The sequence below is a fragment of the Somniosus microcephalus genome, chromosome 9 (assembly GCF_052327205.1).
Source record: "Somniosus microcephalus isolate GS21.2 chromosome 9, FLI_Smic_1.0, whole genome shotgun sequence".
Classification (NCBI taxonomy): Eukaryota; Metazoa; Chordata; class Chondrichthyes; order Squaliformes; family Somniosidae; genus Somniosus; species Somniosus microcephalus.
The window spans coordinates 132506595-132519467 of record NC_140995.1 but is presented as its reverse complement, the minus strand read 5'-3'; the positions used below and the strand labels follow the sequence as shown (position 1 = coordinate 132519467).

Below are 12873 nucleotides of genomic sequence, written 5' to 3'. Positions count from 1 at the left end.
ATCCACTGTAACTTCAGCGGATGAGCTGTAGAAACCCCGGCATATATTTCACTCTGTTTAAATAAATGATGTACTGAATACAAATTTCTGAGGGACTACACCTGCCTTTGTTGATCTTCAGTTAAGAATGACATAGCAGCCATCCTGTACATGTGAAAATTCACTGCCCAATATGATTGAGTTACCCACAAATAAAAATTGGAATTGTACACATGCATTTAAACCTACTCGTCTCAATAACAACCCAGTTACGCAAACTATCTAGTATAAACAAACAGCAAAATCTTAGTACTACCTGCATCTCAACTGTTGTACAGTGAACTTTAAAACCATCTGCTCCAATACAGGAATAACACTGGCATCTATCTGACAATGTTGTAAACTGCCCAGGTATGTCCTGTCACAAAAGGCAGGTCAAATCCAATCCGGCCAATTACTGCCCCATCAGTCTACTCTCAATCATCAGCAAAGTGATGGAAGGTGTCGTCGACAGTGCTATCAAGCGGCACTTACTCACCAATAACCTGCTCACTGATGTCCAGTTTGGGTTCTGCCAGGACTACTCAGCTCCAGACCTCATTGTAGCCTTGGTCCAAACATGGACAAAAGAGCTAAATTCCAGAGGTGAGGTGAGAGTGACTGCCCTTGATATCAAGGCAGCAAGGAGCCCTAATAAAACTGAAGTCAATGGGAATCGGGGGGAAAACTCTCCACTGGCTGGAGTCATACCTAGCACAAAGGAAAATGGTTGTGGTGATTGGAGGTCAATCATCACAGCCCCAGGACATTGCTGCAGGAGTTCCTCAGGGCAGTGTCCTAGGCCCAACCATCTTCAGCTGCTTCCATCAATGATCTTCTCTCCATCATAAGGTCAGAAGTGGGGATGTTCGCTGATGGCTGCAGTGTTCAGTGCCATTCGCAACTCCTTAGATAATGAAGCAGTCCATGCCCACATGCAGCAAGACCTGGACGACATTCAGGCTTGGGCTGATAAGTGGCAGGTAACATTCGCGCCACACAAGTGCCAAGCAATGACTATCTCCAACATGCGAACATCTAACCAGCACCCCATGACATTCAACGGCATCACCATCGCTGAATCCCTCACCATCAACATCCTGGGGCTCACCATTGACCAGAAACTTAACTGGACCAACCACATAAATACTGTGGCAACAAGAGCAGGTCAGACGCTGGGTATTCTGTGGCGAGTGTCTCACCTCCTGACTCCCCAAAGCCTTTCCACCATCTACAAAGCACAAGTCAGGAGTGTGATGGAATACTCTCCACTTGCCTGGATGAGTGCAGCTCGAATGGCACCCCATCCACCACCTTAAACATTCACTCCCTCCACCACCGGCATACCGTGGCTGCAGTGTGTACCAAGATACACTGCAGCAACTCACCAAGGCTTCTTCGGCAGCACCTCCCAAACCCGCGACCTCTAACACCTAGAAGGACAAGGGCAGCAGGCGCATGGGAACACCACCACCTCCAAGTTCCCCTCCAAGTCACACATCATCCTGACTTGGAAATATATCGTCGCTAGGTCAAAATCCTGGAACTCCCTCCCTAACAGCACTGTGAGAGTACCTTTGCCACACGGACTGCAGCGGTTCAAGAAGGTGGCTCACCACCACCTTCTCAACGGTAACTAGGGATGGGCAATAAATGCTGGTTTTGCCAGTGATACCCACATCCCATGAATTTTTTTTTAAAACCTGGAAACTTAAAAAAAAAGCCTTTTTAAACGTTAGAAAGCTGACTGTCCCATTGATTTTTTAACATTCAAATCTAACCAGTATTTGGATGCTGCCAAATAGAACTTGGCATATGTGTCCCAGCATGCACATGCAAAGCTTTACTTGGCCAGAGAGCGATGCTGAATCAGTAGTATAACTTGGACCTACCAGCTCTGCGTTACCGTAAGCAGATACAGATCTCAAACCAGTATTTGTTGTATAATAATGGCACCATTAGTGAGGTTATTCATTGGCCCAAGGACTATTTCTAAATGGTAACATGTATTATATATCAATATATTAATGAGTGCTCAGCCAATGGGTCATCATTGTTATAAATCAAAAGCATTGCATACTATCAGAGTCTGCTATTCCAACAACATATCAAGTACAAATAATTTTGATAATATTCATCAAATGTCAGGAGGCAAAACTCTTAGGGGGAAAAATTCAGTTGCTTTGCGCCTCCAGTTAGCGCCCTCTTATGGGTCGCAAAGCAACTAGCGCCCGGGCGCAGCGATGTTTGCGCCACTCATGAAATTGACCATTTTGTGGCGGCATTAAACACTACCACCATGATCTCCTGCGCCCGCAGATTGTGACGGCAGTTGAGCATGCAATGCCCCGGTAGCGCCCCGGACCGGATATTGAATGGCGCCCCCTGCCTTACCGCCTGCCGCTAGCAACGGCAGGTTGAGGGGAACGTTTTGCAGTCAGGAAGGGACTGGGGGAGTGCTATTTAAAGGCGACTGCTTCCTGACTTTTTCTGTCGGCGACATTTTTGCACCACGCATTCTGAGAGAGAGCCACTTCTGGAGAGATTCAACGCTGTGTGAAGGTGTTTTGGGTACTGAGCAGTACTTTGCAGGTTCGTTTTGATTTGTCCTTCCTTGCATTGATTTAGAAGAGACTATGGGGGCTGCACTCTGAGCTCTTTCCCTGGGCCTCTCCATTGTTCTTTCCAGAATTGATGTACAGGTCTCTCCAGGCCGAGATTCAAGGCTGCAATGAGCAGGGTGTGGATGGGGAGCAAGATCGACCCTCCCCTTTAAGAACTGGCCAGCGCCATTGTGTCTGTGTTCCATTGCTGACTGACATCACGAGCTTCGTCAGCGCTCTGAGGTAGCGCGTCGCTCCTCAGCTTTAGCACCTTAAGAGAGGTGCATAGTGCCTGATTTAGCGCTCCAATCACCTCCAGGGGCGTCGGCGGGTGTTTCAGCGGCAGCAGCGGGGCTATAAAAGTCCCAGAGACCCAGGTAAGGCCTCAGTGCATCGGCGGGTGTTTCAGCGGCAGCAGCGGGGCTATAAAAGTCCCAGAGACCCAGGTAAGGCCTCAGTGCGTCGGCGGGTGTTTCAGCGGGGCTATAAAAGTCCCAGAGACCCAGGTAAGGCCTCAGTGCATCGGCGGGTGTTTCAGCGGCAGCAGCGGGGCTATAAAAGTCCCAGAGACCAGGTAAGGCCTCAGTGCATCGGCGGGTGTTTCAGCGGCAGCAGCGGGGCTATAAAAGTCCCAGAGACCCAGGTAAGGCCTCAGTGCATCGGCGGGTGTTTCAGCGGCAGCAGCGGGGCTATAAAAGTCCCAGAGACCAGGTAAGGCCGACCAGTCTCTAGTCTGGGAACTCGGAGGGAAGGAGAGAGATAAAAAGTAATCCAAGTGTGACGTCACCAGAAAGCGGGTAAGTGATTGGTTGGTAAGTATTTCTCCCTTTTTAAGCTTAAATCTCTTTGGTTTATAGTTTCTAAGGTGCAATATTCATCATCTAGAATCGGGACAGAGGGTATTTAAAAATAATATCAAATTTAATTAATTCCATAGAATGGGAGATCAGGTGATGTGTTGCTGCTGCAATATGTGGGAGCTGGTGGACACCATTGATGCTCACGGTGATCACATTTGCAGTAAGTGTTGGCTGCTCGAGGAATTCCGGCTCTGTGTTGAAGAGCTGGAGTCCGAGCTTCAAACACTGAGACACATCAGGGAGGGGGAGAGTTACCTGGACTCTGTGTATCACGAGGTATTCACACCAATTAGATTAATTAATTCAGATGTAGTCCGTGGCCAGGGTCAGGATGGTGTGACTAGAAGTGAGGCAGGTACGGGGATCCAGGAGGTAGTGTTGGAGGAGCCGCAGCCCTTGCACTTGTCCAGCAGGTTCGAGGCTCTTACTCCCTGTGAGGCTGGGAACAGGGACTGCGGGGAGGATGAGCAACTTGGCCACAGCACCGTGGAGCGGGGGGCCATTCAAGTGGGGGGAGTTAAAAGAAATGTTGTAGTGGTAGGGGATAGTATCGTTAGGGGGATAGATAGAGTTCTTTGCAGCCGAGAGCGAGAGTCCCGAAGGCTGTGTTGCCTGCCCGGTGCCAGGGTTAAGGACATCTCCTCTGGACTGGAGAGAAACTTGGAGTGGGAGGGGGAGGATCCAGTTGTCGTGGTCCATGTTGGTACCAGCGACATAGATAGGACAAGGAAGGAGGTTCTGCTGAGGGATTTTGAGCAGCTAGGGGCCAAATTAAAAAGCAGAACCACAAGGGTAATAATTACCTGAGCCACGAGCGAATTTGGCTAGGACAAATAAAATTCGAGAGTTAAATGCGTGGCTCAAAGACTGGTGTGGGAGAAATGGGTTTTGCTTCCTGGGACACTGGCACCAGTACTGGGGCAGGAGGGAGCTGTTCCGTTGGGACGGGCTTCACTTGGCCAGTGCTGGGACTAGAGTCCTGGCGGATCATATAACTAGGGCTGTAGAGAGGGCTTTAAACTAACTAGTGGGGGGGAGGTTCCTAGAGAGCAAATAATAAAAATGACAACAGAGAAGGTCATAGACTTAAGTAGCAGTGGGGAAATTAAAAACCAGAGCGTGTCAGGAAGGGGCAGAAGGTATGGAGTAAAAGGTAAAGTAATAAAAAGGGCAAAAGCAGGAACTAATTGTCACAAAACATATTTGAAAGTTCTCTATCTGAATGCACGTAGCATTCGTAACAAAATAGACGAGTTAATGGCACAAATAACTACATATGGGTATGATCTTGTGGCCATTACAGAAACATGGCTGCAGGGTGACAATGCCTGGGAATTAAACATACCAGGTTATTTAACAATCAGGAAGGACAGGCAGGAAGGAAGGGGAGGTGGGGTGGCTATGTTAATAAAGGAAGGAATCACTGTAATACAGAGAAATGATATTGGGTCAAAAGATCAGGATAATGAAACAGTTTGGGTGGAGATAAGGAATAATAAGGGGAAAAAAACACTAGTGGGCGTAGTCTATAGGCCTCCGAACAGTTGCAACTCTGTTGGACGGAGTATCAATCAGGAAATAGTTGAGGCTTGTAATAAGGGAACATCTATAATTATGGGGGATTTTAACTATCATATTAATTGGACAAATCAAATTGGGCAGGGCTGCCTTGAGGATGAGTTCATTGAGTGTATTAGGGATGGGTTTCTTGAGCAGTATATAACTGAACCGACCAGGGGGCAAGCAACCTTAGATCTGGTCCTGTGTAACGAGACAGGATTAATTAAAAATGTCCTAGTAAAGGATCCCCTTGGAATGAGTGACCATAACATGGTTGAATTCCATATTCAATTAGAGGGTAAGAAGGTTGGATCTCAAACAAGCGTGCTAAGCTTGAATAAAGGAGACTATGAAGGTATGAGAGCGGAATTGAGTAGAGTGGATTGGGAAAATAGATTAAAGGGTAAGACGATGCATGATCAGTGGTGTACATTTAAGGAGTTATTTTACAACTTCCAAAAAATATATATTCCACTTAGAAGAAAAGGGTGTAAAAGAAAAGACAGCCATCCGTGTCTAAGTAAAGAAACTAAGGATAGTATTCGAATAAAAACAAGGGCATATAAGGTAGCCAAATCTACTGGGAGGATAGAGGATTGGGAAAACTTTAAAAGACAGCAAAAAATAACAAAATGATTGATTAAGAAAGGGAAGATAGATTATGAAAGTAAATTAGCAAAAAATATAAAAACAGAGAGTAAGAGTTTTTATAGTTATATCAAAAGAAAAAGGGTGGCTAAAGTAAATGTTGGTCCCTTAGAGGATGAGACCGGAAAATTAATGGTGGGAAATATGGAGATGGCAAAAACACTGAATGAATATTTTATATCAGTCTTTCCAGTAGAAGACACTAAGAATATCCCAACACTGGACAAACAGGGGGCTATAGGGGGGGGGGGAGGAGCTAAACATGATCAAAATCACTAAGGAAGTGGTACTCAGTAAAATAATGGGACTCAAGGCGGATAAATCACCTGGACCTGATGGCTTACATCCTAGGGTCTTGAGGGAAGTGGCGGTAGGGATTGTGGATGCATTGGTAATAATTTTCCAAAACTCCCTGGACTCAGCAAAGGTCCCGGCAGACTGGAAAACTGCTAATGTAACACCCTTATTTAAAAAGGGCAGTAGACAGAAGGCTGGAAACTATAGACCGGTTAGCCTAACATCTGTGGTAGGTAAAATTTTGGAGTCCATTATTAAGGAGACAGTAACAGGACATTTGGATAATCATAATTTAATAGGACAAAGTCAGCATGGTTTTATGAAGGGGAAGTCATCTTTGACAAATTTGCTGGAGTTCTTTGAGGAAGTAACATATAGGGTGGATAAAGGGGAACCAGTGGACGTAGTGTATTTAGACTTCCAAAAGGCATTTGACAAGGTGCCACACAAAAGATTATTGCTTAAGATAAAAAATCACGGGATTGGGGGTAATATTCTGGCATGGATAGAGGATTGGCTCTAACAGAAGGCAGAGAGTTGGGATAAATGGTTCATTCTCAGACTGGCAATCAGTAACAAGTAGTGTTCCGCAGGGGTCAGTGCTGGGTCCCCAACTCTTTACAATCTATATTAACGATTTGGAGGAGGGGATCGAGTGTAACATATCAAAGTTTGCAGATGATACTAAGATGGGAGGGAAAGTAGTGAGTGAGGACATAAAAAACCTGCAAGGGGACATAGACAGGCTAAGTAAGTGGGCAGAGATTTGGCAGATGGAATACAATACTGGAAAGTGTGAGGTTATGCACTTTGGCAGGAAAAATCGTAGAGCAAGTTATTATCTTAATGGCAAGAAACTGGAAAGTACTGAAGTACAAAGGGATCTGGGGGTCCTGGTGCACGAAACTCAAAAGGTTAGTATGCAGGAGCAGCAAGTGATTAAGAAGGCCAATGGAATGTTGGCTTTCATTGCTAGGGGGATAGAATATAAAAATAGGGAGGTATTGCTTCAGTTGTACAAGGTATTGGTGAGACCGCACCTGGAATACTGCGTACAGTTTTGGTGTCCATACTTAAGAAAGGACATACTTGCTCTCGAGTCAGTACAAAGAAGGTTCACTTGGTTAATCCCGGGGATGAGGGGATGGACATATGAGGAGAGGTTGAGTAGATTGGGACTCTACTCATTGGAATTCAGAAGAATGAGAGGCGATCTTATTGAAACATATAAGATTGTGAAGGGGTTGGATCGGGTGGATGCGGGGAGGATGTTCCCGATGATGGGTGAAACTAGAACTAGGGGGCATAGTCTTAGAATAAGGGGCTGCTCTTTCAAAACTGAGATGAGGAGGAACTACTTCACTCAGAGGGTGGTAGGTCCATGGAATATGCTGCCCCAAAAAGCTGTAGAAGCTACGTCATTACATAAATTTAAAACAGAAATAGACAGCTTCCTAGAAGTAAAGGGAATTAAGGGTTACGGGAGCAGGCAGGAATTTGGACATGAGTCTAGGTTCGGATCGGTCATGGCCCTGTGGGTAGCGGAGCGGGCCCAGGGGCCGTGTAGCCTGATCCTGCTCCTATTTCGTGTGTCTAATTCTGTTAGATTCAGGAGATGGTTCTGTGATAGTAGATTGGCGGTTAGGATCAGATCAGCCATGATCTTATTGAATGGCGGAGCAGACTCGAGGGGCCGATTGGCCTACTCCTGCTCCTATTTCTTATGTTCTTATTAGAAGCGAAGTTTGCAGTCGGAGGTGATAATTAGCTAAACTTTGCACCCAGCCGATAATTGCGCCCCAAATGGGGCGATACCGAATTTCTCCCCCTTAAAGTTTTTTATGCTGGCTTGGCATTAAAATATAATTAATAAAAATATCACCACTACATTTGTTCAAGCATTTGAATGTGTAACAGTCTTATTGGTTGTACATCACAGCAGCATGAATGAAACTACAGTCTTTCCCAAGTAATAACTTATTTTTATTGAAGACTGTTGTAGGATTTCCTCTCATTTGAAGTGTTTGCTCCAGGGCAAATCATGGAAAATGGATATTTATTGATTCATGCATGAATTTGTTACAACTGAGAAGATTATGGGTAGCGGTATTAAAAATTATGAAGGGATGGAACAGAATAGATAAACAAAGTGCTTCCAGTGCTAGAGGGACCTAGAATAAGGGAACATAGATTAAATGTAAGAGATTTATGACAAAGAACGGTAGAATTTTTTTACATTGATTGTTGAGGCTGTGGAATACACGTCCTGAGTTTTCAAAACGAAGACCTTGTCAACATTTAACAATAGGTTGTTGAAAGAAAGAGGGATAAAGGGATATGGTAACAAGGTGGCACACGAGATTAGGGCTACTCCTTATAAAAGAAATAAAGAACTTCCATTTAAATAGTCTTTCATGGCCTCAGGATGTCCAAAAGCGTTTTACAGCCAATGAGGCACATTTCAAGTGTAGTCACTATTATTGTAATGTAGGGGAAAGCAGCAGCCGATTTGCATACAGCAAGATCCCACAAACAGCAATGAAATACATGACCAGGTCATGTTTTTATAGGTATTGGTTGAGGGATAAATGTTGGGCAGGACGCCGGGAAACTCTCCTGCTCTTCTTCAAATAGTGCCGTGGGATCTTTTACATCCACCCGAGAGGGCAGATGGGGCCCTCGGTTTAACGTCATAGAATGGTTACAGCACAGCAGTAGGCCATTCAGCCCGTCGAGCCCGTGTCGGCTCTCTGCGAGAGCACTTCAGCTAGACCCACTCCCCGCCCTTTCCCCATAGCCCTGCAAATTTCTTTCCTTCAGGTACTTATCCAACTCCCTTTTGAAAGCAGTGATTGAATCTACCTCCACCACCCTTTCAGGCAAAGCATTCCAGATCTTAACCACTCGCTGTGTAAAAAAGTTTTTTCTTATGTCGCCTTTGGTTCTTTTGCCAATCATCTTAAGTCTGTGTCCTCTGGTTCTCGACCCCTCTGCCAATGGGAACAGTTTCCCTCTATCTACTCTGTCCAGACCCCTCATGATTTTGAACATCTCTATCAAATCTCCACTCAACCTTCTCTGCTCCAAGGAGAACAACTCCAGCTTCTCCAGTCTCTTAACGTAACTGAAGTCCCTCATCCCTGGAATCATTCTCGTAAATCTTTTCTGCACCCTCTCCAAGGTCTTCACATCCTTCCTAAAGTGTGGTGCCCAGAATTGGACACGGTACTTCAGTTGGGGCCAAACCAGTGTTTTATACAGGTTCATCATAATATCCACACTTTTGTACTCTATACCTCTAATCATGAAGCCCAGGATCCCGTAAGCCTTTTCAACTGCTTTCTCAACCTGCCCTATCACCTTCAATGATTTGTGCACACATACCCCCAGGTCTCTCTGTTCGTGCACCCCCTTCAGGATTGTACCCTTTAGTTTATATGTCCTCACCTCATTCTTTCTACCAAAATGTATCACTTCACACTTTTCTGTGATAAATTTCATCTGCCACATGTCCGCCCATTTCACCAGCCTGTTTGTCTTCCTGAAGTCTATCACTCTCCTCCTTACTGTTCACAATACTTCCAAGTATTGTGTCATCTGCAAATTTTGAAATTGTGCCTTGTACACCCATGTCCAAGTCATTAATATATATCAAGAAAAGCAGTGGTCCTAGAACCGACCCCTGGGTAACACCACTGTATACCTTCCTCCAGTCCGAAAAACAACCGTTCACCACTACTCTCTGTTACCTATCACTTAGCCAATTCCGTATCCATGCTGCCACTGTCCCTTTTATTCCATGGGCTTCAACTTTGCTGGCAAGCCTATTATGTGGCACTTTGTCGAACGCCTTTTGGAAATCCATGTACACTACGTCAACTGCATTACCCTCATCATCCCTCTCTGTTACCTCATCAAAGAACTCAATCAAGTTAGTTAAACGCGATTTGCCTTTAACAAATCCATGCTGGCTTTCCTTAATAAAGCCACACTTGTCCAAGTAGCCATTAATTTTGTCCCTGATTACTGTTTCTAAAAGCTTCCCCACTACTGAGGTCAAACTGGCTGGCCTATAGTTGCTGGGTTTATCTTTATACCCTTTTTGAACAATGGTGTAACATTTACAATTCTCCAGTCCTCTGGCACCACAGGTGCCTATCTAAGGAGGATTGGAATATTATGGCCAGCACCTCTGCGAATTCCTCCCTCAATTCCCTCAGCATCCTAGGATGCATCCCATCCGCTCCTGGTGACTTATCTACTTTAAGTACAGCCAGCCTTTCTAATACCTCCTCTTTATCAATTTTTATCCTATCAAGTATCTCCACTACTTCCTCCTTTACTATGACTATGGCAGCATCCTCTTCCTTGGTGAAGACAGATGCAAAGTACTCGTTTTGTACCTCAGCCATATCCTCTGCCTCCAAGTGTAGGTCTCTTTTTTGGTCCCACCCCTTCTCTTACTACCCTTTTACTGTTTATATGCCTGTAGAAGACTTTTGGATTACTGTTTATGTTGGCTGTCATTCTATTCTCATACCCTCTCTTTGCCCCTCTTATTTTCTTTTTCACTTCTCCTCTGACCTTTCTATATATAGCCTGATTCTCAGATGAATTTGCAACCTGACATGTCACACGCTCTCTTTTTCTGCTTCATCATATTCTCTATCTCTTTCGTCATCCACTAGGGGGAAAGGCAGGGCAACTAAAGCCCTGACTTTAGTTGCCCTGCCTTTCCCCCTAGTGGGAATGTACCTGAACTATTTCCTCTTTAAAGGCAGCCCATTGTTCCATTACAGTTTTGCTTGTCAATCTTTGATTCCAGTTTACCCAGGCCAGATCCGTTCTCATCCCACTGAAATTGGCCTTCCCCCAGTTAAACATTTTGACTCTGGATTGCTCCCTGTCCTTTTCCATAGCTAATCTAAACCTTATGGTACTATGATCACTGTTCCCTAAATGCTCACCTACTGACACTTGCTCCACTTGACCTACCTCATTCCCCAGAACCAGATACAGCAATGCCTCCTCCCTCGTTGGGCCAGAAACATACTGATCAAGAAAGTTCTCCTGAACACACTTCAGAAATTCTTCCCCTTCTCTGCCCTTTACACTATTATGATCCCAGTTTATATTAGGATAGTTGAATTCCCCCATTATTACTACTCTATAGTTCTTGCACCTCTCTTTAATTTCTCTGCAAATGTGCTCCTCCATATCTTTCCCACTATTTGGTGGCCTATAGAATACACAGAGTAGTGTAATGATTTTTATTATTTCTTAACTCTAGCCATATAGATTTAGTCCTTGGCCCCTCCAGGACATCCTCCCTCTCCAGCACTGTAACATTCTCCTTGACCAATACTGCCACAGCACCTCCTATCTTCCCTGAACACTTTAGAACCAGGAATATTTAATACCCAATCCTTCCCTTTTTTGAGCCAGGTCTCAGTTATTGCCACACGTCTCACCCCAATGATGGCACCTCCGACAGTACAGCACTCTCTCAGCACTGCACTGGAGTGTCAGTCTAGAGTTTTGTGCTCAAGTCTCTGGAGTAGGGCTTGGACCCACAAAGAGGTGAACGAGCTATCAATGAGCCGAGGCAGACACCTTGCAGAGGGTAAGCACCAAAACTCATTAGATGGGCCGAACGATTGGAATCGCAGTGTAATTCTGTGCAGGATGACCACTCAAAACATAGGAATCCCTTGAATGAATGGAACCCAAGTCTCACTGGAGAATTGACAGGTCTATGGGCCATGTCATGACTCTCTGAGCCGGCAGGTGGCGCTCGGTGCCAATGAAGCAAAATTCTTCCTTGGAACGTTGTGTGAACGGGAAAACAATGGAGAGCGTTCGATGCGTCAAAGAACACAGCGCGCGCGCCCCCCCTGTGGGCGGACTGTTGCCACTGCAGTCGCTGTGATCCTGGCCGTTAGGACGCGGCGGTAAGTGTGCGCAATGAAAAGAATCCAATGAAATGCAGGTTTGCAACTCGCGGTTTTTGCTGCACTGAGCGGCTCCGCGCGCCCCCGCCCCGCTGTCTCTCACCTTCAGCTGCCCCATGAAATTGATGAACTGCAGCAAGTTCTTGGCATTCCCGGGACCTGCGCACGCGGCCATCGCCTCTGACCCGGAACTGTGACGTCACAATCGCCCCGGGCCAGCGCGCGCAGACTGCCTCTTCTCCAGGGGCACGAGCGTTTCATGAGCTCACTGGGTCAGGACATGTGATGAAATAATGCACACAGGAATATAAAGCGAATGAGTTCAAATAGAGCATAGAGAAAGTCAAAGGGCTTGACTGAAGATTAATGTGTTCAGTTATGTTGGCACCAAAACCCAACAGGGGCAGCAAAGAGTATTGGTATATTACAAAAGCAAAATCTGAAATATAAACAGAAAATGCTGGAAATACTCAGCAGGTCAGGCAGCATCTGTGGAGAGAGAAACAGTCAACGTTTCAGGCCGATGACCTTTCGTCAGAAATAGTACTGGTATATTATTCACTAATAAAATGCTAAAAGGGCTCCAGGTCGTAAAACACAGGAGAGTTGCCAATTCAGCCAGGATGTCTCGATCACGTGATATCTGCAAGTTTACGTGATATTTACTTTATAACGGTTGGGTCCTCTGTAGTTGAGCACCTTTGCTGGTGGTATTATGCCAGCAGCTGTCATGCGAGAAGTTCCGAGAACCAGGAGACCACCCGTGAGCAGGGAAAGAGGGGAACCGAATGTGAAGGAAGAACTCGGATTCCACCAGTAGTAATACTGGTAACACTCAAAATCCTTTCATAACCAATTGTAATACAATAACGCACTGATAATCGATATGTAACTGGTATAGCTGACCCTATTCCCCAGTGCTCTCTTCCCTGACTG

The 12873-nt window shown here is 45.5% G+C and overlaps 1 protein-coding gene across 2 annotated transcripts in view; it reads right to left on the bottom strand.

Moving 5' to 3' along the window:
* Window positions 1-12150, bottom strand: part of hddc2 (HD domain containing 2) — a 29112-nt gene extending 16962 nt beyond the window's left edge. For both annotated transcript variants that reach the window (XM_085997207.1, XM_085997208.1), the window contains exon 1: window positions 12041-12150. In XM_085997207.1, coding sequence (XP_085853333.1) covers window positions 12041-12112 — 72 coding nt within the window. In that variant the 5' untranslated portion in view covers window positions 12113-12150. The remainder of the gene's footprint in view (window positions 1-12040) is intronic.
* Window positions 12151-12873: the final 723 nt, after the last annotated feature.